The sequence below is a fragment of the Muntiacus reevesi genome, chromosome 18, assembly GCF_963930625.1.
Source record: "Muntiacus reevesi chromosome 18, mMunRee1.1, whole genome shotgun sequence".
NCBI classification, from domain to species: domain Eukaryota; kingdom Metazoa; phylum Chordata; class Mammalia; order Artiodactyla; family Cervidae; genus Muntiacus; species Muntiacus reevesi.
The window spans coordinates 34,809,361-34,837,336 of record NC_089266.1 but is presented as its reverse complement, the minus strand read 5'-3'; the positions used below and the strand labels follow the sequence as shown (position 1 = coordinate 34,837,336).

Genomic DNA, 27,976 nt, shown 5'->3' with positions numbered 1-27,976 from the left:
TCCTGGCGACTCACCCAGCGGACTCACTGAGCGACGCGGGCAGGCTATGACACCAGGGGCGCTGCTTCTGCTCCTGCTGGGGGTGCTGGGGGCGCAGCTCGCCCCGGGTAAGTGTGGGCCTCAAAGGGGCAGCGACAGGGCCAGAGGTCGTGGCCGGGCACCAAGGCTTCACTCAGTTCTTTCCTCCTCCAGGCGCCCGCGGCTCGGAGGCGGAGGGCCGACTCCGCGAGAAACTTTTCTCAGGCTATGATAGCACGGTGCGGCCGGCGCAGGAGGTGGGAGACCGTGTCTGGGTCAGCATTGGTCTCACCCTGGCGCAACTCATCAGCCTGGTGAGGGCGCACGGCGGGGAGTTGCGTCCGGCCCACTAGGCGACTAGGGGCGTGGCTTTAGGCAGAGCGGGACCCAGGGACCACTGGGGGAGGGGTCCGGGGCGAAGCCAGACTAGGAGACTGACGGGGTATTACAGCGGGTTGGGTCGAAATCGGACCAATCGACAGACTGTGGGCGTGGCTGCTGGGCCGGCCTGGGTAGAGTTGGGTAAGACGGTGAATAGGCCTGTGGGCGGATCTTGAAGTGGAGCTGGGGGCCGCTGGATCGGCCGGAGGGCGGGTCTTGAGGCGGGGTCACAGGCTAGGGCGGAGCTTGATGCCGGACAGAGTTAATAAACAGCAGATGGAGATTCAGTCCGGTCCCGGTCGGTACTGGTAATGAATTGGCTGGCCTTAAGGACTGCAGGAAATTTGCGAGATAGAAGCCGGGTTTAAATCCACGCAGCTTATAGGAGATGGGGCTTGAACCCAAGAGGGTGCGACTCGGAAAAAGAAGGTGACCTACCGAGCCCCTTATTTCTCTACACTTACATCATGAGTGAGTGAGTGAAGTCGCTCAGTCGTGTCCGACTCTTTGCGACCCCATGGACTGTAGCCTACCAGGCTCCTCTGTCTATGCGATTCTCCAGGCAAGAATACTGGAGTGGGTTGCCATTTCCTTCTCCAGGGGATCTTCCCGACCCAGGAATCGAACCCAGGTCTCCCGCATTGCGGGCAGACGCTTTAACCTCTGAGACATCATATCTACCCTTAAAACTTTTCCCTTCTAGAACGAGAAGGATGAGGAAATGAGCACAAAAGTCTACTTAGACCTGGTACGGAGACCCCCACAGGGTGGGAAAGGGCGGGCGACCTCGCTGCCTTTACAATTTCCTCGAATGTCCCGCCCAATAAGAATTTTTGCATCATGACCTCAGAAAACACATTTATAACTGAAACAGAAGTTTCAGAAAAGAATTTAAACCCTGGTTTGGGGCCACTCATGTGATTCCTGACCCATTAAAAGGGTCGCTAATTGCGGTTTGAAAATTAGTTTTAGAGATTACCTCGTCAACCCCCTCGTTTTTACAAAATGGAAAAACTAAGCCCGATGCGAGGGAAGGAAAACTAGTTGATGGGGTCCCAAAGAGTGCACGTTGAACCGGAATCAGAGCCCAGGCCTCCAGAACCACAGCCCATGCCTTCGCGGTTCTCCTCCCTTGCATTCCCTGCCCGGGCTTCCTGCGCACATCCCAAGGCTCCTCCCAGCCTCCAACCCCAGACGGCCCCTCAGCCTCTGCCTCCCTAGGAATGGACTGACTACAGGCTCAGCTGGGACCCTGAGAAGCACGAGGGCATCGATTCACTCCGCATCTCAGCGGAATCCGTGTGGCTACCCGACGTGGTGCTCCTAAACAAGTAGGATGTTCCCAAAGTCTGGGAGACCCGGCAGGGCCTCCGGAGGGGCGCGGCCTCCGGAGGGCGGGGTCTGATCCGAGTTGATTTTATTCTTTTCCTGCAGTAACGACGGAAATTTTGATGTTGCTCTGGACATCAACGTCGTGGTGTCCTCTGACGGCTCCGTGCGCTGGCGGCCCCCGGGCATCTATCGCAGCAGTTGCAGCATCCAGGTCTCCCGGCTCCACCTGGGAAGCTCAAAGCGCACGTAGAAACCTTCCCTCAGACCTACTCCTCCATTATCCTCATGACTTTCACATCCCTCTTACCCTCCGTTGAGTTTCCTCTTCTCTGTCCACTTTCATTGACTTCCAGTCTTCCTTAACCCTTCCTCCAATGTCCATGGCCTCCCTAAACAACCTTCTGATTTCTCTATGACTCCACTTCTAGGTGATCTCCCTTGGTGGTCTCTAGCTCCTGAGAGGCCGTATCCTCTGACCCCTGTCTGCCCTGTGACCTCCCCAACTCCCCCAGCCCCAACCAGCTCTCTGGCAGCTCTAGTGACTCTCCATTCCATCCAGGTCACCTACTTCCCTTTTGACTGGCAGAACTGCACCATGGTGTTCAGTTCCTATAGCTATGACAGCTCAGAGGTCAGCCTGCAAACTGGCTTGAGTCCTGAGGGGCAGGAGCGGCAAGAAGTGTATATTCATGAAGGGACCTTTATTGGTGAGTGGGCATGACTCCCACGTCCATGGGCTTTATGATTTCCATTTTTTAACAGGCTGATAAACATACTCCATGACGAGTCCCTGTGAGGTCAGCAAGATAGATATAGCTATCTATATTTTGTGGGTATGGAAATTGAGACTCATTTAAATAGAGATGGGCTGTCCAGCCCAGGGTTTATAGCTAGCCCCTTATTGCCCTTTATTACATCGGTCTCCTCTGCTCTAGGATGTGGTGGAGAAAGCCATATCTGGGAATTCTCTGGCTGTCTAGTAGTTAGGACTCTGTGATTTCACTGCTGAGGCCCCAGGTTCAATCCCTGGCTGGGGAACTAAGATCCCACAAGCAGCATGGAGCAGCCAAAAGAAAAAGAAAGAAAAAAAAAGCCGTATCTGGCACCAACAAAGACATGTCCCATATCTGTCACCTCTCTTCTCCCCCCTCACCCCACCAAGAGAATGGCCAATGGGAGATTATCCACAAGCCTTCTCGGCTAATCCAGCCTCCAGTGGATCCTAGGGGAGGCGGGGAAGGACGACGTGAAGAAGTCACCTTCTACCTCATCATTCGCCGGAAGCCTCTCTTTTACCTGGTCAACGTCATTGCCCCATGCATCCTCATCACTCTCCTGGCCATCTTCGTCTTCTACCTGCCACCAGATGCAGGTAAGGGGGGGGAGGAGCCCCAGCTCTCTCACTTACCAATAGCTCAGCTTCTTCCTCTTCACCCATAATACAGAGAAGGTTTTCCTGCCAACTCAGGTCATCAGGAGTTGTACTTCAGCAATCTTACCCAGGTTTTCCCTTCAAGAAGAGCCTTTGCATCTAAATTCAGGTTTCCCCTCCAACTTCAAGTGCTATCTCCCCTCTGCTGCTCATTTCTCTGCATCCAGTAACTTCTGAACTCTTCCCTTCAGAATCCTAGGATCTCATCCCTGGAACTGCCAATCCTCTGACCTGCAAGCTCCCAGGCTTAGATAACTGTTCCTTTCCTTTTTCCCATTCTTGGCATCCTCTGTCCCCTCACTTGTCAGATGCCTACTAGTCCCTTAACCTCCCATCTCCCTAGAAAATAATATCCAACAGTTCTCTGGGATACGGCACAAAGTGCTAACGGAGTAACCTTGGGCAACTTCCTTAATCTCTTAGCATCCTGATCTGGAAATAGGACACCCACTGTCCCTATCACGTAGGACTATTTTGAGGATTAACTGAGTTAAGAGAACTATGCAGGGTACTCTGTAAACTTTGTGTAAGTGTATGTAATTTGCTAATTTTGAGCACTTGCTATGAGATAATACAAATAATATGTTACATGTGTGCGTGCGTGCAAAATCACCTCAGTTGTGTCTGACTCTTTGCGACCCTATGGACTGTAGCCCACCAGGCTCCTCTGTCCATGGGATTCATATATTAACTCAATTCTAATCTTCACAACTCTGTGAGGTAGGTGCTGAATTGTCTTCCTGTTTCACAGAGGATAAAGAGGCTAGGAGAGTTTGTCATTCAGCTGACCTTATATAGAGAGAGGCGGTGTCACTATTCTAACCCTGGTTAGTACCAGTCTGATTCAGAGACTGATGTCCTAAACTCTGGTATTCAAACATGCTTTTCCCGGGAGTTCTCTGGTGGCCTAGTGGTTAAGATTCTGGGCTTTCACCGCTGTGGCCCCAAAAACAAAGCAAACAAAAAACACATGCTTTCCTTCTCTCTGGAATCCAGTCCTCTCTGTCTAAGGGAAGGAGAGTGATGAAGCTCTAGAAACACTTTCACATGTAACTTCTCCTTCTTCTTGGAGCAAGGCAAATCTTGGAAACCAATATTATAGAACTAAACTAGAACAGACCACAAATGTTATTTATTTCAATACCTTCCCTAAGTTCGCAGTACCTGTTGTATGTCACAGGAATAACCAGCCACCTGGCATATTCTTATATATTTTTAGATTCTTCAATTTGCTATATAGTTTGTGCTACAGGGGGTGTCTATTAATTCATGCAACAATATTTGTTGAGCATCTGTAATGTGCAAGACACTGGGAATACATCAGTGAATAAAACAGACAAAAATCCCTACTCTCATGGAATTTACATTCTAGTGGAGGAGACAGTCTAAGCATAATAAATAAATCCATTAAACAGTATCGTGGAAGAGGTCAAGGGACCTCCCTGGTGGTCCAGAAGCTAAGATTCTGACCTCTCAGTGTAGGGGGCCCAGGTTTGATACTTGGTTGGGGAACTAGATCCCACATGCTGCAACTAAGAGTTCGCATTCCACAACTAAAGATCCCTCATGGTGCAACTAAAAATTTCCACATGCCACAGCAAAGATCAAAGATCCTTCATGCTGCAACTAAAACCCAGTGCAGCCAAATTAATAAATATAAAAAAAGAAGAAGAAGAAGAAAAGAGGTCAAGTCCTAAGAAGAAAAATGAAGTAGGAGAAGGGTTTGGGGGGGATGAGGATGGGAGTATGGGATGCAATTTATTTATTTATTTAAAAAATTTTATTGAAGTATAGTTGATTTACAATGTTGTGTTTAATTTCTGTTGTACAGCAAAGTGACTCAGTTATACATATGTATATTCTTTTTCATATTCTTCTCCATATTCTTTTCATTATGGTTTATCACAGGGGTTGCAATTTAAAAATAGGCTGGTCAGTGAATGTCTCGCTAAAAAGGGAATATCTGATCAATATTAGAACAAAAACTTGAAGGAATTGAGAGAATGACTGTGGTAGATATCTGAGGGAGGAAATTATCAGGAGGAATTAACAGTGAATGTGAAGACCCTGAGATGGGAGTATGCCTTCCATATTCAAGAAATAGCCAATGTAACTGAATCAAGTTAGCAAGAGAGAAAACAGTAGGAGATGAAGTCAGAGGGTTCATGGGAAGACCTTGCTGCAGTAAGGACTTTGGCTTTTATTCTAAAGGAGATGGGAAGCTACTGGAGTGTTATGATCTGATTTACATTTTGAAGGGATCCATCTGGATGCTCTGTTGAGAACAGTCAGCAGGGGGCAAGGATGAAGCAAAGAGGAGGCCTTTATAATAACTCAGACCTGAGGTAATGGTGACTTGTACCAATAAGGTTTGGTATGGATTGGATATGGGATGAGAGGGACAAGAGCAGAAAATGACTCAAAGGATTTGGCTTGAGCCACAGGAAACATGGAGTTGTCATTTACGAAATGTGGAAGACTGTGGGGAGAGTTGGCAGTGAGGGAATTAACTATTTGACATGTTAAGCCTGAGATGTTGGTTGGACACCCAAATGGAGGGGTTAAGAAGGCAAGCGTGGAATTTAGGGGAATAAGTCCAGGTTGGAGGTTTAAATGCAGGAGTCATTTGCTTGCAGTTGGCCCTTCCAAAACCCTGTCTGAGTGGGCTGGAAACATGGTCACTGATTATGCCAGGGAGATCTTCTTCTGGCAAAGCCTAACTCTTCCACCTTCCCTTCTGTCCCCCAAGGAGAGAAGATGGGGCTCTCCATCTTTGCCCTGTTGACCCTCACTGTGTTCCTGCTGCTGCTGGCAGACAAAGTACCTGAGACCTCCCTGTCTGTCCCCATCATTATCAAGTACCTCATGTTTACCATGGTCCTCGTCACCTTCTCAGTCATCCTTAGTGTTGTGGTCCTCAACTTGCACCATCGCTCACCCCACACTCACCAAATGCCCCTTTGGGTTCGTCAGGTAAGAAGACCTCCTCCTTCAACCTGTGTTAACTCTCAATCCTAGTATTTGGATTTTTGTCCAGGCTTTGCTCCTCTCTCCCATCAGTTTCAACCTTCCCTTTCACAGACCTGAGAAAGACTACAACTTCAACTCCTGGTAGAGTGTCCAAGTGCCAGGGTCTTTGGGTGTTGAAATGTTGCGCAATTAATTTTATCCTCACGTTATTAACTCTGCCTGGATTCCAGACTCTCTTCATCAATGCTGCCTTTTGTGGGGTGGGTCCCATGGAAGCATCCCAAGGGCTAGGTACTATCAGGGTGGGAGCCCTTAGAACTTTTCTTTCCAGTCAGGATGTCTCCTAACCCACTTAAGAACTGGGCCCTGTGGGACTCAGGCACGCTTGGCAGGAGTGGGCACGTGCCAGGGAAGTGGTTTGCGGCTTCTCTTCTGGTCTCAAGGCCTGGGAACCGCCGCCAACTCGCCTGTTCATCTGCAGATCTTCATCCACAAACTCCCTCTGTACCTGGGTCTGAAGAGGCCCAAACCTGAAAGAGATCAGATGTTGGAGCCACCGTCCATAGCTCTCAGGGATTCTCCAGGAAGTGGCTGGGGTCGGGGAACAGATGAATATTTCATCCGCAAGCCATCAAATGATTTTCTCTTCCCCAAACCCAACAGGTAATACCTACTCTCCATCGCCCACATAAAAGGGAGAGGGACAACTACAATTCCCAGAAGACTGTGCGGTGGCAGGCGGCCTAAGCTCCCGGAGGTTGTGGTTGAGCATCATGGGAGTTGTAGTATCCCTTCTGTTGCCCACTTTGTGGAGAGGTGGGAACTAAAAAGCCAAAGAGGTTAGAAAAAATTGCAGGTTAGACAGGTCGACGCCATCGGCGAGAACCTGAGGGGCCCTCTCAGGTTTTGAAACCCGGACTTGCGTTGGAGGAGGGAATTGGGGCAGGGGCTAGAGCACCCGCCCAGGCTGTCTTTGCTTCTTGGGCGTGGCCAAACAGTCCCGCCTCTTCCAGGTTCCAGCCTGAACTGTCTGCTCCGGACCTGCGGCGATTTATCGATGGTCCAAACCGGGCTGTGGGTCTCCCTCCTGAGCTACGGGAGGTCATTTCTTCGATCAGCTACATCGCTCGACAGCTGCAGGAACAGGAGGACCATGACGCGGTATGTCCACTGAGGGTGGACCAGGGCAAGGCCTGGGTGGCCTTGGCTCCATCCGCAAACTCAGGCTCCGCCCCCAGCACTCGGTTTTATTTTTATTTTTTTAATTATTTATTTGGCTATGTCGGGTCTTAGTTGTGGCATATTGGAGAAGGCAATGGCAACCCACTCCAGTACTCTTGCCTGGAGAATCCCAGGGATGGGGGAGCCCGGTGGGCTGCCTTCTATGGGGTCGCACAGAGTCTGACACGGCTGAAGCGACTTAGCAGCAGCAGCAGCAGCAGTTGTGGCATATAAGATCTTTGGTTGTGGCATGTGGGATTTAGTTCCCTGACCAGGGCTTGAACCCAGGCCCCTTGCATTGGGAGCGTGGTGTCCTAGCCACTGGCCAGCGGGGAAGTCCCTCGGTTTTATTTCTGAGTGGAAGTTTGCCTCACTTGGTCCTGTCTTTACTTTCTTACTTGTTCTTGATTCACATCCATCACCTGTGGTGGCTCTCTGCTATTCTGAGGCCGGCCCTTGTCTCAAAGCTGTGGTGGGAGGACCTGGATGGGGTACACGGCCTTGGGGCAGCCTTTCCTGGGGGTCCGGACTCAGGAACAGTTTCCTCTGCCTAACCCCAGCTGAAGGAGGACTGGCAATTTGTGGCCATGGTAGTGGACCGCCTCTTCCTATGGACCTTCATCATCTTCACAAGCGTTGGAACCCTCATCATCTTTCTGGACGCCACATACCACTTGCCCCCTGCTGACCCTTTTCCTTGAGGCTGGGGGGAGGGTGGACAGATCCTTGGCCAGGTGAATTGAGAGTTTGGCAGTGCTCTCAAGCCCTATACCTTTCTGCATCTTAACTCAATCACTAGGAGTCCAGTTCTCTCATCATTTCGTTTCTAAGGAGGGAGCCTAAATGGGACTAGGCATTTGGGGGGACTTGGGCCCACCTGAAATGCACTATTTACTCTTTAGCTTCTTGAGGAAGCTCCATTGGATGTTAACACCTATGCTGGCAATGAATGAAACAAACAACAACTAGACTGTATACCTTCTTAGGGCAGGAACTCTGTCTTGTTCACTGTAATAGCCCTGGCACCTAGCACAGATCCTAACCTATATAGCAGGTACCTCTGGTTGAATGAATAGGGAAACTTTTTCTGTGAGGAAATACACTAAGTAGTCGTGCTGATGTTTGCATGTTGGGACTAGTGGTCATTTTTTGTTTTTGCCTTTCTGCAGTTTATCATATTTTGTAATATGTATTATCTTTAGGATTAAAAAAAGGTTATTTCTAAAAGATGCATTTGTAATGAGGATAAAAAGCACACTTTTAAAACTTCAAGTTCCAACTTCGGTGCTCAAACCTTGGACAAGCTACTAAACTGTTCTGTGCCTCAATTTCCCCATCTGTAAAATGAAGCTAATATTAACAGTATTTAGAATCTGCCCCCTAGACTGAGCATCATATAAGAAGAGAAAACATTATACAATATACATCAGAGTTACACACTGATATGTTTTGTTTGGCCCATGTTGTTGGCCAAGATTTAAAATCTGGTTTGCTACTTCTAAAATGTAAAAAAAAAAAAAAAAAAAAGATACTCCTTTGTGGTTGGCCTGCCTTCACGCCTCAAGGGTGTACTATCCTTTGTTGACCGAATAAAACTCTGAGCTGTAAAAAAATAATAAATAAAAATGTGGATATTTCAGAGAAATTTGGATTTCTGGCTTCTCTTGAAAATTTTTTAAGGTCTACAGTAACACCAGATCTGATTCCCCTGTTGGCAGCAACCTGCTAGAGCTGATTTGTGGCTGCCCACTCTGGTCAAGGTATTTGTATCAGAATTCCTCAAAGCCCCCACCCACCTAACCATTCCTTTACCTTGCCCATCCCTGAGTAACACTAGACAAAATACAGGGGAAGGACAGGGGATGAGGAGTTGAGCTCGTGGGAGGCCAGGAGTGGAACAAGAAAAGTGTCACTTATGGCCGTCACACATTTTGTGCCTCAGTTTCCTTTCAGTTTGGAGAAAAGGCTATACCTGGTTGGAGGCATAGCCCTTCTGGGACATGAAGATCATGTGCCCAGCAGGCTGTGTGAACTGGACTGTGTTAATGTTTCTGCCTGGAGGTCAGAGCAAAGTCAGCTTGAGCCTAGTGGCTGCAGCAATTACAGTGAAGTACCTAGGGTCAACAGGCTCTCACACCTACTCAGTTGCTGGAAGTTCTTGTCCTAAAGAGGGAAAACAGGGCTAACCTCGTAGGGATCCCTGTGAGATGAGGTTTGCATGTCCCTGTCCAGCCAGACCCACCAGACACGCCAATAATTGCACCTGGCATCCCACTGCGGAGCACGATTCGTTTGTCTTGTTGGTTTATTGGCCTAGAGAGTTGGACACACACACAAATGCGGAGATAAATATTGGTCAGTTTCTCTAAATCTGGGTCCTCACTACATATAGAGCTAGAATCTGTAGAATTCTAAATCTTGCGTGCTGTGGCACAGAACCAGTGGCCTTCCCACTCCACCGTCACCCTTCTTCCCAGGGAACATGGGGAAAGAGGGCACAAACTGACAAGACTTGATAATTTTCAAAAGACGAAATTGCAAAATCCCAAATTTCCAACATCTGAAATTCACAAGGTTCAAGTTCCCCAGCTCAGATACATGTATTTTAATCTCCATTTTGCCACAATCTCCTTTGTTGCCCAGAACCACCAAATTCTGGAAACTATATTTTCCTAAATCAGATTTAAAAAAAAAAACAAAAAAACAAAATAAATGTCTACAGTCTCAGTTCTCCCCAAATGTCCATGGTTTTAGAATTTTGACCTGTTGTGAAATTCAATTCCCTGGTCCATCCTCAACCCCTTCCATCTCCTGTGCCTTTCTGCCTCAGAGGAGTGCAGGTTAAGGATATAGGGGCACTGTCGTTGCACCCGCCCCCTGCCTCCAAGGCCTTCCTCAGTCTCTCTTGTGGTTCCGCTGTGTGTATATATATATATATTTATATATATAATTTGTGTGTAGATATATATATGTATTCTTTATTATGTATTTTTTTTCGCAGTTTTTCTAAAGTGCCAGAAACAAGATTTGTGGGAATTTTTTAGTGATTTTTTTTTTTTTTTTTTTTTGCATTTTTCCCTGTTTTAAACTTTTCTCCCCCTTAAAAATTGGAACTCAGTACATTCAGTAGGAAACTCTTCACTCGGACTGCGGCCAAGACCAAGAAAAGTGCAAAGAGACGGAGGAGGAGTGAAGGAGCGACACTCCTCCATGGTTAACATTCAGGGAGCCTGTCAAAAACCTCCCTTTCCGTTTGCTGGGAGGGTGTGAGGAGGCAGGAGGCTGCTCCTGTCCCTCCCGCCAAACCACCTCCCTCCAAAAGCCATGATCTTGCCCTTTCAGCATCAGTTGAGAGGGCAGCCATCTTGGCCCCAAAAAACAGTAGCTGGGAAAAGGACTGCCATTTTGATGACGGCAACTTTCCCCCTTTTTAAACTGCACTCCTCTAATTCCCATTTATCAAATTTGCTCCCCCAAACTGGCTCTCCCCTTGTGAGCTTTGTGTGTGTGTTGGGCGGGGGAAGGTGGGTGGATGGGAAGTGTTCATTCAATCACAGAGCGGGGAGGCCCAGTTATCAGAATTAGGAGCGAACATTTCTTCAACTCCACCACTGGAAGGAAACATAGGGACCCCTGACCAGGGTTAACTAGTGCAAATTAGGGATTAGGGACTTACAAGGTCCCTGTACCCCATCCCTAGGCTGGGATCTTTGGGTGTGGGAAACTGAGTCAAAAATGGGGTGTAAGGTGCTATTTTGGAGGGAAAGTTGGTGGGGATACCCCAAAGCCCACCAGGGGAGTAGGATGGTTCCCCAAAAACCATCTGGAGTGATTGGTGAGGGAAGTGATACAGAGGGGAAAGAGGGCTAAGGAAAGGATGGGAGGTCATGTGCAAATCTCGGGCTTACCTACCCATCCAACCCCCATCATTTTTCTGGCTATTTGGTCTAGTTTGGGAGAAACCACCAGGAAAAAAAACAAGGAGGAAGTAGAACCCCTTCCCCATCCTATATAGAGCTCCTCCTTCCTGGCCCCCAAATCTGGCTTAGCCCAGATGAGGCCATATGCAGAGGCAGGAAGAGGTGCAATCCACTCACCTCTTTCGCCGTGGAAGAGTCTGGGGCTTACTAGATTTGAGGGTCAAAGGAGGGCCGAGATTGGTGCTGCCTGGGCTGGGAAAGAACTCAGCCAAGGAACAGATAGGTAGCCCTCCCTCCCACCCTGCTCCTTGACCAGGATGGGAGAGCCATCTCCACAGTCTTGGAGTAGGAGGAGGAATATGGAAGATCCAAAGGCGTAGAAGCCAAGGAAGGCATGGCGTCTTAACGTGAAGGGAACAGGGACACAGAAACCCACCCTTGGGAAGAATGGCATCTGAAGCCCACTCCCAGGTGGGTAAGTGTTGGGTATCACAATGGTCTGGTCCAGGCCCTGGGCCACAAAAGGATGGAATGTGCTAGGAAGCATCTGGGCAAGGGCTTAGAGAAAGCTTCAAGATGCAGGGTGGGGAACATTCGGGGAGAGAGATGGTTTCCCCCTAGGTTTAGGAATCAGGGGGCGGGTTAGACATTCAGAGCTGGTGGGGGCCGTGAGTAGAGATTCATGGAAGTATATTGCTCAGTTGCCCCAAGGGCTGGAGGAGGGATGAGCTGGCCCTGCCCCTCACGGAGGCCATTCCCTGGAGGAGAACTGAGAGGGGAACCACCGAAGACCCCTTCCCAGGTGGTGGGAAAACTACAATCTCACACAAAGCAGCCTGACCCCTGAGCTCCAGAGGCCCCCAGGTCCCTGCACAGGAGTGTGGAGGGGCTCCCAAGGGGCAGGGAGGCCAGGGAGCTGGTAGTGGCAGGGGTTCAGGGAGGGTGGCATCTGGTGAAAGGGGGGATCCGGGTCCAGAGCTCACCCCACATCTCCCTTCTGGGTTCTTTCAACCCCTGCCCTCTCCCCTTCTCCCTTGGGGGCAACCGGTGGAGGAAGAGTTGGGGGTGGTGGGGTTGGGGGGGTAGGGGCTGCTGCTTGAGGATTGACTGCGTAGCCAAAGACCCCTGGTAGGAAGGGAAGGGCCCCCCCACCCTTCTCATCAGGTAGGACCATGTTAAGAGCGACCGGGAGAGCGGCCAAGTTGCTGAAGTTGTAAGGGTAGGCGGCAAGGAGCTGGGGGCCATAGACAAGTGGGTAGGGCTCAGGGTAGAAGGTGACTTTGGCAGCCCCCATCGCCTCCATCCGGTCTCCCCCGCCAGCCCCGCCTGGCCCCTCACTCCCACCTTTTCCCCTGCCACTGCCTGATTCCCGGCCGCTCCCAATCAGAGCCAGTGGAAATTCCTGCACAGGTGGGTATGCATAGGTGGCCCCTCCTGCCCCCACGGAGGGCTCCTCCCCTCCTGAGATGACGGGGTCCTGGAGCGAGGCGGGCTCAGAAGCTTTCTCGGCAGGGGCACTCCCACCTCCACCACCTGCCTCCCCGCTGGATGAGGAGACCTGCATCTCTTGGGGGGCCTCCTCCTTGACCTCCCCGGCTCTGGCGCCAGCGCTGCCCTTGGAGTAGGCGATGACAGGCGTGGGGGTGCCCCCAGGTCGCTCGGCAGCGTGCCTCTGCCCGTGGCGGCTCAGGGCAGCGGCCGTCTTGCACACCTTGGCGCAGTGAGGGCAGGTGAGGCGGGTGGAGGGCTTCCGTCCAGACCGGGAGCTGTGGGGGCCCCCGCTGTGGGCTTCCTGGTGCTTGCGCAGCTTCCTCAGGCTGGCGAACGTCTGGGCACAGTCCTCGCAGCGGTGTCTCCTCTCGCCACGGGCACGCCCCGTGGGGCCCTCGGCTGCTGGGGTCTCCTCCCAGCTCCTCCGTTCCAGCTTCTGTCTCCAGCGAGGCGGCCGGCGGCTTCTGGGCATCCCGCCGCCCCCGCTGCTAGCCGGGGCCGCGGCGCCGGCCTTGCGCTTGGGCTTGTAGGAGTAGTAGGGCCTCCAGAGCTGGTCCTCTCCGCCAGCCTTGGACTCCCCCTGCCCCTCCTCCTCCTCTTCCTCATCCTCCTCCTCATCCTCCTCCTCCTCCTCGCTCTCCTCCATCTCCTCACCGCTCAGCTCCCCGGGACGCAGGTCTGTTTCTGAGATGCGGCGCTTGACAATCGCCTCCTCACCGATTCTCACAGTGATCTGACACAGTGGCGGTGGAGCCTGGAGCTGAGAGGGGCCCCGGCCAGGCCCTGCAGGAGGACCCGCACCCCCGCCAATCCCGCCAGCTGGCTTGGCCGTGTAGGTCAGAGTCCTCGTGGCCCGTGGGTTCCGGCCCTTGGCCTCCTCCGTGGCTGTGGCGGGCCCTGCGGCTGTGGCTGGGCTGCCTGCTGTGGCTGGGCTGGTTGGTGCGGCTGCAGGTTCGGGGGGAGGAGGTGGGTACTCACGTTTTTTGGGGGGCCTTGGGGGAGCAGTGTAAGTGATGACTGAGGCAGCTTGGGCCCCCCCTGTGCTGGCCGGCCCACTCCCTGCTCCACCACTGCTGCTGCCCCCATGTACAATGACTGAGGGAGCTGGGTGGGCAAAAGTGATGACAGATGGTGGGGGGCCAGGCTCTGGGGCAGGTGGGGGTCCAGGTGGTGAGCTGGCTGGCATCGCCACAGGGGCCGGTGTGTTGAGGCTTGGAGAGAGGGGAGCCTCGGGGGCTCCCTGGCTGTAGGTCTTGTAGGGCCGCTTGGCCGCCCGCATGGGGAGCAGGCGGTACAGCTTGAGGGTATTGAGCTTGGGCTTATAGCCTCCATTGGGCGTCTTCTCACTGGCCAGGAGGCTCGGGCTAATGCCGTGGAAGGCTCGCTGGTGGGTCTTCAGGTTATAGTAAGTGACAAAGGTCTCCCAGCAGAAGATGCACTGGTACCTGGGCCAGGGAACAGGGCAGGGACAGAGCCAGTTGAGTCAGGGGCCCTGAGGCTAGGGCCTTAGGTTCCCATTTTCTCTCCTGTCTCCACTCAGACCTTGAACTGCCCCGGCCATCTGCTCACCTTTCTCTCATGCTGCTTGTCTCACCCCGCCAACCTCAGAAGGGACACCAGTCCTAGTTCAGTGTCCCACACTGGCTGTGCAATGCCAGGCCTCAGCTGTTCCATCTGTGAACTGGGAATAATCATGTACCTTGCCTAACTCCCAAAGCCGCCTTCTGAAGCTCACCTGACAGACAGGGAAGTATCTTATCAACAGGGGTACATTAGAACTGTAGATGGACATGCCTGTGCTTCCTACTGTCCTGCCCCATGAGGCAGCTTTCTGTTTCCTCCTAGGCCTTTTCCACATCACCAAGCCAGGACGTGACACCTGGCGGTGCTAAGAAATAAACATCAGTGGGAGGAAACAGGGCTGGAGGGAGGCAGAAGGGTGAGTGACAGAAAGCAGATGAGCAGGGCCCAGTGGGTGAGCAGGCATCTGAAAATGGCTTTCTGGGCCCCATGCTCTGTCCATTCCCTCCCTTGTCCATGTGGCCTGAGTGGACTAGGTCCCATGTGACCTCTGCACCCCCATCCACCCCCAGTCCCCAGCCGTCCAGGGCACTCACCTGCGCTCCCCAGTGTGCCACACCTCGTGTTTGGTTCGATACTCAGCCAGTGCGAACACCTTCTCGCAGTAGCGGCAGGGATACTTTCTCCGCCATGAGTGTACGTTGCTGTGCCGCTTTAGGCTGGACAGGGTCACGTAGGAACGCTCACAGGCCGCGCACACATAGAGCACGTGACCGCCCACCACCTTCACCACGTGCTCAGGTCCACCTCGAAAGCCTACCGCTGGGGGCAGGGCCGAGGCGTCCACTCCTGCAGGGCCACTGGGGACAGAACCCCTTGCTCCCAGCCCTGCAGACCCCCGAGCGCTGGTCTCCCTCCGGCACTGGGCCTCATGGGTCTGCAGCCGCTTGGGATGGATGAAGCTTTTCCCACATCGGGGGCAGGGGAGGGGCCGCCGGGACAAGGCAGGCTGTGAGTCAGGGCCCTGGGCCTCAACCCTGTCCCCCTCCCACTCCCCGGCTGGCCTAGGCCCAGGCCCAAAGCTGTCCTCCTCAGGCTGTGAGGTGGCCATGGGAACTGGAGCAGGAGGCACCCAGGCATCACCCCCCTCCCCCAGGCCCTGCAGGCGGGAGATGCCCAGACGCCGTCCCAGAGCGCCAATCTCCGCCACAGCTGCCCCGTCCCCTCCACCACCAGGCAGTGCCAGCCGGGCACTGTAGATGAAATTGAGAACATCAGAAAAGGCAGCTGCTGGGACCCCTGGCAGCTCCAGGACCCGAGGTGGGGATGAAGCTGAAGGTGAGGCTGGAGAGGGAGAGGAGGAGGAAGAGGAGGAAGAGGAGGAGGAGGAGGAGGAGGAGGAGGAGGCCGCTGTGGTGGAGGTGGGGTTGGGGGCTGAGCCCCCAGGGATGGGTGGGAGGGGCAGTGGCGCTGAGGCCAGCAGGGCCTCTCTGAAGAAGGGACTAGAAGCAGCCAGGACACTGCGGTGAGCGGGGAACTTGGTGTCTCCTGCTATGAGGGTGACGTCACAGAAGAGGCCACGAAGCCGCTGTTCATTCAGCTGGCGCAGAACGGCGGGGGCATGGGACGGGTCTGTCACCTCTGCTGGGGGTGGCATGGCGCCAGCCTAGATGGAGAAGAGGCCAGGGGAGGGTCTCAGAGGCTGGGCGGAGGGTGAGGGGTTTTCAAGTCAGAGACGAGCTGAGCAGGGGTTGGAGACTGTTGGCCAGAGGCTGGTGGAAGGCTGACTGACTTCTGATCCTGGAAGTGAGGGGTTAAGCTTAGCCACCCCACGTCCGGCCAGCATCCAACACCCCTCAGTGAGACATCTGGGGCTGAAAGAAGCCAGGGAGTCCTCAGGTCTTGATGAAGGTCAGGGGTCAAGACTTCCAAGTCACAGACTAATGGGGAGAAGCAATGGACACCTCTCTCCCACTGTGAGGGGGAGGGAGCCCCCACAGCTGATGGCCATTTCCCAGGCCTCCTCAGCCTGGAGGACATGGCTGCTTTGCTCGCCTGCAGCCTCAGGCCCAGTCTCCCTCGCAGCAGACCTCTCGCCCATCTCACCTGAGAGCACAGCCAACATGGAGTGGAGCGGAGGTGGCTCAGTGAGTCCCTTCTGCTGCGCCTCTTCCCTCTGTGGAGAAACAGACACTGCGTCCTCGGGAAGGGAACTGGGCGGGAGGCTGACCCAGGAGGTGGGGAGTGGTGCCGCATGCAGGGCCAGAGGGGCCTGGGCAGCTCTAGAGACCCTGACCCTCCTGGGAACCCATCAGGTTACTTGCTCAGTGGCCTCTAATCGGACCTAGGATGTCATAGATTATTGCAAAGCCTGTTCTGCTGGCCCCCAGAAGTACAGGAATAAGATAATTTGCATTTTCCCAATTTGCCTCAAAATAGTCCAGTGACATCGGTTCAATCCTGTAGGTCCAGGGAAGCCTGCTGGATCAGTCTCAAGTCCCTTGAGTCTAATCTTTGGGACTCAAAGGAAATCAAAGATTTGCATGTTGTCTTTCATTATAATAGTCTTATTTACATATCAAAATAGATTTGTTTGAGCTTTTTCATTGGACCAAGCTGCTAGACATTCAAACTAGCAGAGGACTTCATCACATAAATCTTAGAGAGGGTTTCTAGGTGCCAGTAGACCACTGAAGACCACTGTCTCGAGCACACATGCCAGCTTGCTCCAATCTCTGGGAAGGCAACCAGACTGGAAGTGAGGAAGCTTGGGTCCCCCTCTTTACTCTGAGAGGTGGTGGCTTTGGGCCTTTGGCTTAAAAAAAGTGGGGGTGGGGCAGGGAACACAACCCCTACCTCACCTCTTGCTGGGAGGTTCATCCAAAAGGAACAGCAGGTAACCCAAATGTGAGCCATGGCAGTCACTGCCCGCAAGGCAACTCACAGTCTCAGCCTTGGGGGCTCAATTTTCAGTTGAAGATCTCAGTTCCAGAGCCATAGAGTAACTTAGCCAAAGCCACACAGAGCTGGTCATAACAGGTGGGGCCTGTTCACAGAGCCAGGCCTGCTGACCTGTGGGCAGAGCTCTCGGCCCCTCTTGTCCACCCTCCACAAAGCCTTGGGGCCCTCCCCTTCCACACTCCTGGGGTCACACATGACCTCCGAGGTGTCCTGCGTCAGGAGTTCCTCATGCAATTCCCACCCTACCCCCCCAAAATGCTCTCTTCCTATTTATTACTCATACTGTCTGGACAAAGAGGCCTTCTCTCTTCAGCCAAAAGGCGGCCCTTAGTCCTCTCCTGGAGGAGAAAGTACACAGGGATTAGAATCAAAGTTTCTAAGAGCCCTGAGTGCCAGGCACACACGTAGGTCAAGTGCTACCCCATCAGTTGATGAACTGCAGGTGGGTCAGGAATCCAGGGGAAGGATTCCTGGGTTGGTGTTCATATCTGTTTGCAAAATGGGGAAAGAGAACAAGGTCTCCTCCTCCCTTCTGTGACAACCATCAGCCAACAGGGACCCCCACGAGTCAGTGCTTCACTGGCATTACCTCATTTGCTCCTCATCACGACCCTAAAATTTAGCAGTTAGCTTCACTTTAAGTGACAGGCAGGGACTTCCCTGGTGGGGCAGTGGATGAGAATCCGCCTGCCAACGCAGGGGACACAGGTTCCATCTCTGGTTTGGGAAGACCTCACAAGCCAAGGAGAAATTAAGCCCAAACACCCTAGAGCCCGTGCTCTACAAGAGAAGCCACCGCAATGAGAAGCCCGCGCACCACAAGGAAGAGTACCCCCGTCTGCTGCAACTAGAGATATATAATCAGTCAGTCGCAGGGCTGGGATCTGTTTGGCTCCAAAGCCTTCATTCTTGATTATACCACATCAGGATGAAGGACATGTTTACTGCTGTGATACTGTGATATAATAAGAAATTAAGTTGACCCTTGAACAATACGGGTTTGAACTGCATAGGTCCACTTCTATGTGGATTTTTTTTCAACAGTAAATACTACAATACTACAAGATCTGAGGTTGGTTGAATCTGAGCACGTAGAAGAACCCTGGATACGGATGGTTGACTGTAAGGCTATATTTAAGATTTTCCACTGGGTAGAGTGTCCGTGCCCCTAACCCCTACATTGTTCAAGGGTCAGGTATAATATATTTGGTCCTGGTCTCCATTCTTTTTATTTAAAAAAATATATATTTGGCTTTGCTGGGTCTTAGTTGCAGCATTTGGAATCTTTTAGGTGCAGCTTGTGGGATCTAGTTCCCTGACCAGGGATCAAACCTGGGTCCCTTGCATTGAGCGTGAAATCTTAGTCACTGGACCGCCAGGAAGTCCCCTTTGTCCCCATTCTCGACACAGAGCTCCTAAAACTCTTGTAATTTCCCAAGTGATAGGAGTGCTGCTGTTTAGTTGCTCAGTCAAGTCTGACTCTTTGTGACCCTGTGAACTGTAGCCTGCCAGGCTCCTCTGTTCATGGGATTTTCCAGGCAAGGATACTAGACTGCCATTTCCTTCTCCAGATAGAGGTGCTAGGGGCATCTTATTCTAACATTTGACCCCAGTTCCTAACATCAAGCTCCTAAACTAAACCCCTTGGAATTTCCTGGGTGACAGGAGTGTCTCTTGTTCTAAAGAAGTGACGCTCTGTGGGGTCCTGGATGGGGGCTGGTCACCGGAAAGGCCAAGCCATGATAAGAAGTTTGGAACTTTCAGCCCCAGCCCCCACTGCCTCTAGGGAGAGGAAAGGGTCGGGAGACTGGATTAATAATTGATCATGCCTATGTGATGAGGCCTCCATAAAACCCCCTAAACTATGGGGTTCAGAGAGCTTCCAGGACCTAAACACATCTCCATGGTGAGAGGGTGGCACAGCCCAGCTTTGTGGAGACGGAAGCCCCTGCACTCAGGACCCTTCCAGACCTCTTCATCTGGCTATCATATCCTTTAGTATATGATAAACCAATAAACACAAGTATTTTCCTCAGTTCTGTAAGCCATCCTAGCAAATTATCAAATCTGAGAAGGCGGGTCGTGAGAAAGCCTGATTCTTGCTGGTCAGTCAGAAGTACAGGAGGTTTGGGGAATTCCCTGGTGGTCCAGTGGTTAGGACTCTGAGCTTCCACTGCAGCGGACATGGGTTCAATCCCTGGCCTGGAAACTAAGATCCCACACACAGCGTGGTGTGGCCAAAAAAAAAGTAAATAAAAATTTTAAAAAGCTGTTAAAAAAAAAAAAAAAGCAGTATAGGAGATCTGGGCTTGCAAACTGGTATCTGAATTGGCGGCAGTCTTGTGGGACTGAGCCCTTAACCTGTGGAATCTGATGCTATCTCCAGGCAGATAGTATCAAAATTGAAGTGTAGGACACACAGCTAGTGTCAGAGAATTGGCCAGTGTGGGGGAAGAAACTTCACACATTTGGTGTCAGAAGTGTTGTGATGCACTCACACAGAGTAGCGCGCATAGGATAACAGTTCTGTTTTTCTTGAAACAGCACCCACGAGGGCTCCCCACCCAGCCATCTAGGATCTTTGTGAAAATTAGAGGAAGGGGAAAAAATAGAGGAAAGGCCTCTTCGAGGTAGCAGCTCTGCACAGGTGAGCAAAGAAAAGGTTTGATTCCAGCCCCTACTCACCCTTTGGCCAGGCCTGCCCACCTGCACAACCATATGGGCTTGGTACCTACCAAGGCGTGGCTGTGTGCTGACTGCCAAGATATCTGGACAAGGCCTATCCAGGCTTTTCAGAACCACAGAGGTCCAAGGCTGTCCTGGCCCTTGGAGATCACCTAGAACCATCATCATCATAATACTTGGAGCTGCCGTTGAGGAGATAAACATTATATGTCAAATCTGGCGCTAAGCATTTTATCTGCATCATCTCATTTCAGCACTCAAAAGGACCACAGGGAGGCAGGGGCTAGTGTCAACCCCATTGTACAGATGAGGAAACCGAGGCTTTAAATACTCTAGACGCCACATTTGCAAGCAGAGAGAATGTAGTGGTGGGGTGATTTGTCCCTGGTCTCTCTACTAACCAAACGGGGTCTGAATCTGACTCTCCTGAGTTCAACTGCCCCACCTCTGGCCGCTGCCCTGCCAGGGTTATAGGAGGTGGAGCAGACACTGGTTATGGGACCCTGGGCAAATTACTTCACCTCTCTGTATGTCGGTTTCCTTGTCTACAAGCTGGAGATAATGAAGTGCACCCACTACGTAGGGCTGTAGAGAATAAACAAGCTGATGACCGGCTGTACCTAGAAGAGTGCTGGGCACGCAGCAGATGCTCAGGAAGTGCTAGCTCTTATTATCACCTTGGAACTCAGTCCCGGAAAATGGTGGGGGGAAGTGGTGAAGAAAAGGGGCAGAAATCAGGCTTCATGGTAGGTCTGATGGCTCTGTGGTTTTAGTTTTTTTTATTTGTTTTTACCGTTTCTCTACTCTTAACTGGCTGTGTGATCTTAGAGGTGTGACTGAGGTGGGGATGTGAGCACCGCCACCAGATACACTCCACCTCCGGCTGTTCCCTGTGCCTGGAACATTCTCTCCTCAGGCAGCCTCACGCCCTGCTATCCCGCCTCCTTTCAGCTTTGACTCAAAAGTCACCTTCCCCCAAGGCCCTCCCTGGGTGCCCTGTACCTCCCCAAGCTTCCTATTCCCCTCCCTTACTTTATTTTCCTCCTTGGCATTTACTAAGACTACTGCTCTTTTTCATCTCTAGAAGGCAAGCTCCAGGGGACGGACGAATTTTTGTCTGCTTTGTCCACTGCTATGTCCAGTACTTAGAACAGTGCCTGATACACGGTGGGAGGATTCAAAACATTCTGGGTAAATGAATGAACCTGCTTTTTTTTTTTCAGTTCCACCACTTTATTGCTACCAACCCATCTCCCTCCACCCTCATGCACACATGTTCAGTCATGTAATCCCATGGACTGCAGCCCGCCAGGCTCCTCTGTCCATGGACTTTTCCAGGCAAGAATACTGGAGTGGGTTGCCATTTCCTTCTCCATGAACCTGCTTTCTTAAAACCTGCCTGAACTGTGTCCACCTTTAGGAAGGACACCATCCTCAGGCCAGGACTGAGTTGGCCAGGAGCTGGGGGTGACGAGTGTAACTTGACCGCTTCGGGGGCACTCGTGTTTTGCCTAATGCACCTCCAAGGCTTTATTTTTTATTTATCTATGTTTTTTACCCCTAGGGCTTTACATACATCACCTCATTTAATGGTTTCCTCAGCCACTCCAAGTTGGCATTTACATGATCCCAGTTTTACAAGTGAGGAAACTGAGGCTCATAGAAGGATTTACCTTGCTCAAGGTCACACAGCTTGTGAACAGCAGGGTCAGAATTCACATCCAGGCCTGTGTGAACCCAGATGCTGGGTCCTCCCCTCCCCTCCTGCCACACCACCAGGTCCTGCCTGAAGGGGGCTGGGGCCAGCTAGCAGGCTGCCATAACCATCACACACACACACACACACACACACACACACACACACACACACACACACGCACGCACACGCGCGCAGGAGCTCATGTGCTAAAGGCTAACTGTGTCAAGTCTGACTCCTCCCTCGCCCTTGCTCCCCACGTCTAGCCGTCACTGAGTCTGGTCAGATCGGTGGCCTAGTCTGGGAATGGCTCTGGACGCTTTCCCTCTATCCTACCTCTGGCCCCCAAACTAGCTCAAGGCCTTGTTAATAATCTCGCGGTTCAAGGCCAGGGCTCACAGCTAGTCCCCTGATTCCGGTCTTAGCATGTACTACCCAGGCTTCTTCTCACTGAGAATCAACAGCCCTGAAGGAGCTCAAGCGTTGTCACTCCTGGGCTCTGAACCCCTCTCTAGCCTCCACTCCAGAATAAAGCTCAAATTCACCAGCCGGGCATTCAGGTGTCCAGTCCCCATCTTCCTCTCTCCTCTTGCCTGCAGTGAATCTCCCCTCCAGCTTCCTGTGTGCTCTCCAGCCTCAGCACTCCCACACCTCCAGGCCTCTGCCTGTGCTGGTTCTCCTGCCAGAAATAAAAACTTTGCCCAGCCTCTTCTCCAAATACCTCCAAAATGTTGAAATTGACCTCAAATGCCACCTCTGTCTTGGTCCTCCCTGACCCTCAGAACAAGGATAATCTCTCCTTCACCCACTTCATCAACATTTTGTGCCCATGTGGCCAGCATCCAGCAGCGGATGCTAAGTTCTCCCTCCCAGGCAAGGACTCCTTGAATCGCTGTTGAAACATACCAGTCTTCTGAAATGAATTATTGCAGGTGTTAAGTTCTGCAGAAATTGGGCAGAAGTGTGTGTGTGTATATGTGGAGGGGGATGCGTGGAGAAGCCAACCACAAGCTTCCGAAGGGCAGCAGGGGACAGCATATAAGAGCCCAGGATCTGGAGTCCAATTGCCTGGGTTCAAATCCAGGTTTATCTCTTACTAGCTAAATGGCTTTGGGCATATGACTTCTCTGGACCTCGGCTGTCTCATCTGAGAAAGGGAAGTAACTAGAACTCCCACTTTCATCCAGCATTGGGAAGACTAAATGAGTGATCATATGTAAAAGCATTAAGAACAGTGCCTAGTACACAGTAAGTGTTCAATAAGTGTTTCTGGCTGTTATTATTAACCAAGCCCCAAGAAGGGGCTCAGTGCTGGCAGAGGGCTGGCACAGGCATAGTCCCCAAACTGTAGCTACTTTCCAGGTATGCTTTCCATGTGCTACGTACCTACAACCCTGTTGGAAGATGGACAGGGTAAGTGATTAGCCCCATTTTACAGATGAGGAACTGAGGGTCACTTTAGGGAAAGTGCTGGCGAGGAAGTGGTAGGGCCTGAACTCCTCAATTCTCATCTAGGCCTCCTTCCCCTTCACCAGGCCATGGTGCACCTGTCGCGCAGGCCTGAGACAGCAGCCAGCACGCCCCCGGGCAGGGGGCCTAGCCACAGCGTCCACCCAGCCCCCATGCACATGCCCCCTCCCAGCCAGGCCAGGCACAGACCACAGGGTGTGCACACTTGGAACACACAGACACACATACACACACCCCTGCAGAAGGGCCAGGGCCCCAAAGGTGAGGAAAACCTGTTCTGAGGAATCTGCCTAGCGAGCAAATTCCGCTTCCAGACCCTTCCACAGTTGCAGGAGTGGCCTAGTGTGCGTCACAGAAGAGACGGAAAAGCAGAGATACCAGCAAGGGGGACAGAGAGAGGGTGAAGCAGGAGGAGGAGACTGAAAACTTCGTGTTTCTTTTTTCCATTTCAGTGACAAGAGTCACACCCGGCCTTTACGTAAACATGGCCAAGGAGCCACTCTGTCCAAGCTCAGTTTCCTTGCAGCCGCCAGGCCTCTCCTCCCGGTGACCCTGACGCGCTGGGCGGGCCGGCGAGGGGCAAGCACGCAGACCCTGCATGGACTAGCCGGGCCACCCGACAACACCCAGGCCTCCCGCCTGCTGCCCTTGCTCTGCCCCATATTTATCTCCCCGCCTTCTTCATAACACATACCCAGAGCGGCCCCACACAGCCACTTCAACACGCAGGAGCAGGCACGCACACACAGCTCGCGGTTGATCTCCGGAGTCTGAGGCCCACATTGCCCTTGTCACGCCACCTCCCTCCCCACAAGTGTTTTCTGACCAGCTTGCCTCCCGGCCCGACAGCACGAAAGGCTCCCACAAACAACGTCACAAAAGAATCCCGTGGGGAATGTTGCAAACACACAACCTTCCCCTCGCTCGGCTGCCCGTGATCCCATAAACACAACCTGCACATTCCACCCAGAACCCCAGGCACCACTACCAGCTGCCCCACGGGTACCTGAGACACACCCGGGGGGTTCTCACTTCCCACCGGGCCTGCAGGACCCGAGTTCTAGATATGCACCCCCCCTTCCATGCCACCCGATCGTCACACGGACCCACAAACCCATCCACTAGGCCATCTTCGCCAAGACTGGACCACACCTCAGCAGGGCCGCAGAAACCAGACCGGACCCAACACCTTCTGACTCAAGGGTACACAACTGCCCCCTCCAACTGAGCACACACACCCAGCACTCGGGTGCCCTCCACAGCACTTACCCCTCACCAGCTCTGCAGAAAACAACAGTTCACAAACAGTTCATGTGTGCAAGACAGGCACATATGTGCAAGAAAACACACCCCGATATGAAACATACATAAAACCCCACACCTAACAAACTCCGCAGGTATTGTGCGCAGCTTCAAATGCGAACCTGTCACCCAGAGCCATGGGGCCACATCTTGTCATTCTGCCTCACAACACTGGATACCCTTCCATCTGGCTTTGTGTCCCCATGGCCTGGGAGGGCCCTGCTGGACCCCTGGCTACCAGACCAGCAAACAGTGGTGATCAGGAGAGGTTTACCTTGCCCCACAACACAGCAGGAGACACACAAGCTCCAGGACTCGCAGCCACAACCCTGCCCCGACGGCGCAGCGGCTCCGGGGCCCCTGTTCGCCTTGCGCACCCCGCACACCCCAACTCTGGGGCGCTCGGCGGCCCACCCCTCCCCCCGCTTCTGCCTGGCTCCTACGCCATCGCCCTCCCAGCAGCTTGCAGCGCCGGCCCGGGCTCACACCAGCCCCACCCCACCCCCAACCTGCCCCACGGAGGGAGGGGGACACCGGGCTGCAGAATTAACCCTTCAAGTGGGGAGTGAGCGCGGCCCTTTCCAAGGCCCCAGGCGATCGCACCCACCCGCCTCCCCCGCCCCGACCGCCGCCGAGTCGGACGCCGTACCCGGGCCCCCTTAGTCGCCCCCCAGCGCCGTGCGCGCCTGGAGGCGGGGCCAGACTCAGCCCCCGACCCCTGAGCCCCCAGGTCAACCCCAAAGGCGAGCGGTCGCGGCTCGGGGCGCGGCCCGGGCCCCCGCGGCACCGGGCAGCGGGGAGGGGGCCCGGCTGTTGGCTCCGGTCCGCCCTGGCCCTGCCCGGTTCGCCCTGGGGCCCACCTGACTGCGATGGCGCCGTGTCCGCCAGGCCCGGCTCATCACCGTGGCCGCCCCCGGCCGCTCCGGTTTCGCCCGCCTCCAGCTCCGGCTCCGGCTCCGGCCCCGGCCCCCCCCAGCGCCCGGCCCCGGCCCGTCCCCGCCGCCGCCGCCGCCGCTGACATCATCGGCTCCCCCCGCCCCGGTCCTACCCCCACCCCCACCCCCGGAAACAGTACCCCCCCAGCGCCGCCGCCGCTGCCGCTGAGAGGAGGCCGGCGCAGCGCAGCCGGCACAGACACCAGGCTCCTGGCTCGGGCTTGGGGCGCCAGCGCGCCCGACGGCCTGCGCTCGGACCGATCGGGGGAAGGGGCCGGGGCCACGCAAAGCCGCCGGACGAGTGGGCACCAAACCGGGCTGCGGGCCTGACTATACTCTGGGAAGGAGCTTACCCTCCCCTCCCGCCCCCCTGCAGCGCTTCACTCTGTGGTGCACACCGCCTAGAACACGCACACCCTCTCCGCAGGCACACAACGTGGCAGGCTCACAATCAGGCCCAGTGGGACCCGCAGACCCAGACTCAACATACTCGCAGGGGCAGCCCTGGGAAAACACCCACACCCACTCCCTCCCCAGAAATGCACAGGGACCCCTGCCAGACCTACAGAACAGGTACACGTAAATGACTACCAGTGCAGAGGAACACACCCGCTTGCTATTTTGTTCCCAGAGACTGAAACACCACATCCATGTACTCTGCGTAAATGCAGGGGCCTTGGTGTGGACCTCCGGGGGACAGCACTAACAACACCAGGTGGAAGCACACAGAAAAGAAACATTCCTGAAACTCCAGAGGGACAGTCCCGAAGACTCCTCCCTGGTGATCAAAAATTCAAAACTCAGGAGATGGAGGAGCTGGCCCTCAAAGGTGCTCTCCATAAAAGCTTTCTGAAACAGGGCAAGACAAATAATTAAAAACCAAAGACGTCTCGTCACAGACATGATTGAAAAGAGGAAAAAAAAGGAACCAGACAGACTTTGGGGTCACGGAGAAATAAAGCAGAGTTGGAAACGAGAAGACAGGCCCACTCCCACCTGAGGGAGGTTCCAGGGAAGAACCTCCACCCCCACCTCAGGAAGGTTCCAGGGAAGAACCCCTCCAACCAGGTCACAATGGCTGGAGCTCTGAAGGGCCGAGGGTCCCTGAGTCAGGAGGAGAGGAGGAAGTCCAAGGAAAGATGGTGAGTGTGGGGGGCCGGGAAGCAGAGCCCTCCTCCCTGTAGCTCCTGGTTGCTCCCTTTCCCCTCCTTCCCTGAGACTGCCCAGCTTTCCTAGATGCCCACAAGTGAAATTCATCACGGTGTTCCTAGATGTCCCTGGAACCTGTGACATCACACAGACACACAGCACCTGAGGCCGCGTCCCCTTCCACAAACCGACAGAGCATCCCTGGGTCCTCTTTTTCTCCTCCCAGGAACAACTTACCCCAAGAAACACGATGCTCCAGGACTGCTCACTCCCTGCTTTCTGCTTTAGCGACTCAGGCCCACACTGTACCACCTCATCCATCTTTCAGGCCCTGACTAGCTCCCAATAGTTCCTCAGCAAGACAGCCTGCCCCTCTACTGTCCCACAGGGTCCCAGAGCTCAGCCTGGCATGTGCCCTGTCCCATGTCCCCTGGACTATGGCTGCCCTAATGCCCGAGCTCCTTTCTCCCTAACAGGCTGGCAGTCACCCCTACTTCAACCTGCCTGACTTCACGCAGCCATCACCGCCCTCTACTCCGCCCAGTCTCCCATCGCACCAGCGCTGCCGGCCCTCCGATGCCACCAAGGGGCTGCTCGTGGCCCTGCTGGGTGGGGGCCTACCTGCTGGCTTCGTGGGCCCCTTCTCCCGTATGGCTTACCAGGCTTCCCACTTTCCCTCGCTGGAGCTGCTCATCTGTCGATGCCTCTTCCACCTCCCCATTGCCCTGCTACTTAAACTGCGTGGTGACCCCCTCTTAGGACCTCCCGATGTCCGAGGCCGGGCCTGCCTCCACGCCCTGCTCAACGTCCTCAGCATCGGATGTGCCTACAGTGCAGTTCAAGTGGTGCCCGCTGGCAACGCTGCCACCGTCCGCAAAGGTTCTTCCACTGTCTGCTCTGCTCTCCTCGCCCTCTGCCTCGAGAGCCAGCGTCTCAGCGGCTATGACTGGTGTGGCTTGTTGGGCAGCACTCTGGGACTCATCATCATTGTGGGACCTGGACTAGGGACCCTGCAGGAGGGGACCACGGGCCTCTACACCGCCCTAGGCTATGTGCTTGCTTTCCTAGGTGGCCTGGCACTGTCACTGGGGCTCCTGGTGTATCGCTCCCTCGACTTTCCCTCCTGCCTACCAACAGTGGCCTTCCTGTTTGGTTTGGTGGGGCTGGTAGGCTCTGTGCCAGGCCTCTTTATGCTGCAGACCCCCGTGCTGCCCAAGGATCCTCTGAGTTGGAGCTGTGTGGGGGCAGTGGGGATCCTTGCCCTGGTTTCCTTTGTGTGTGTGAGTTATGCAGTCACTAAGGCCCACCCTGCCCTGGTATGTGCTGTCCTGCACTCTGAGGTGGTGGTGGCCTTGATGCTGCAGTACTATGTGCTCTATGAGACCGTGGCACCTTCTGACATCATGGGGGCAGGGGTCGTTTTGGGCAGCATTGCCATTATCACTGCCCAGAACCTCAGCTGTGAGAGGGAAGGGCAGGTGGAGGAGTGAGA

At 53.7% G+C, this 27,976-nt stretch overlaps 3 protein-coding genes across 5 annotated transcripts; 2 read left to right on the top strand and 1 right to left on the bottom strand.

Moving 5' to 3' along the window:
- The first annotated feature begins 1 nt into the window (after window position 1).
- On the top strand, window positions 2-9,672 carry CHRNB1 (cholinergic receptor nicotinic beta 1 subunit). The gene is made up of 11 exons (XM_065910658.1): window positions 2-107; window positions 193-332; window positions 1,103-1,147; window positions 1,621-1,730; window positions 1,834-1,942; window positions 2,291-2,438; window positions 2,894-3,103; window positions 5,913-6,136; window positions 6,615-6,796; window positions 7,147-7,294; window positions 7,915-9,672. Exons 1-11 carry the CDS (start codon window positions 47-49, stop codon window positions 8,053-8,055), a joined length of 1,518 nt encoding a protein of 505 aa, XP_065766730.1. The 5' UTR covers window positions 2-46; the 3' UTR covers window positions 8,056-9,672.
- A 198-nt stretch (window positions 9,673-9,870) lies between these two features.
- Window positions 9,871-25,418, bottom strand: ZBTB4 (zinc finger and BTB domain containing 4). Of its 3 annotated transcripts, none has more exons than XM_065910654.1 (4): window positions 25,261-25,418; window positions 16,393-16,462; window positions 14,883-15,952; window positions 9,871-14,210 (listed from the first exon to the last, which is right to left on the bottom strand). In XM_065910654.1, exons 3-4 carry the CDS (start codon window positions 15,941-15,943, stop codon window positions 12,254-12,256), a joined length of 3,018 nt encoding a protein of 1,005 aa, XP_065766726.1. In that variant the 5' UTR covers window positions 15,944-15,952; window positions 16,393-16,462; window positions 25,261-25,418; the 3' UTR covers window positions 9,871-12,253. The 3 variants fall into 3 exon arrangements, with proteins under 3 accessions (XP_065766726.1, XP_065766728.1, XP_065766729.1); XM_065910656.1 differs by lacking the exon at window positions 25,261-25,418 and adding an exon at window positions 24,675-24,741; XM_065910657.1 differs by lacking the exon at window positions 25,261-25,418 and adding an exon at window positions 17,143-24,634.
- A 1,022-nt stretch (window positions 25,419-26,440) lies between these two features.
- SLC35G6 (solute carrier family 35 member G6) lies at window positions 26,441-27,976 on the top strand. Its single transcript, XM_065910592.1, has 2 exons — window positions 26,441-26,477; window positions 26,961-27,976. The coding sequence occupies exons 1-2, from the start codon at window positions 26,475-26,477 to the stop codon at window positions 27,972-27,974; spliced, it is 1,017 nt and encodes a 338-aa protein (XP_065766664.1). The 5' UTR covers window positions 26,441-26,474; the 3' UTR covers window positions 27,975-27,976.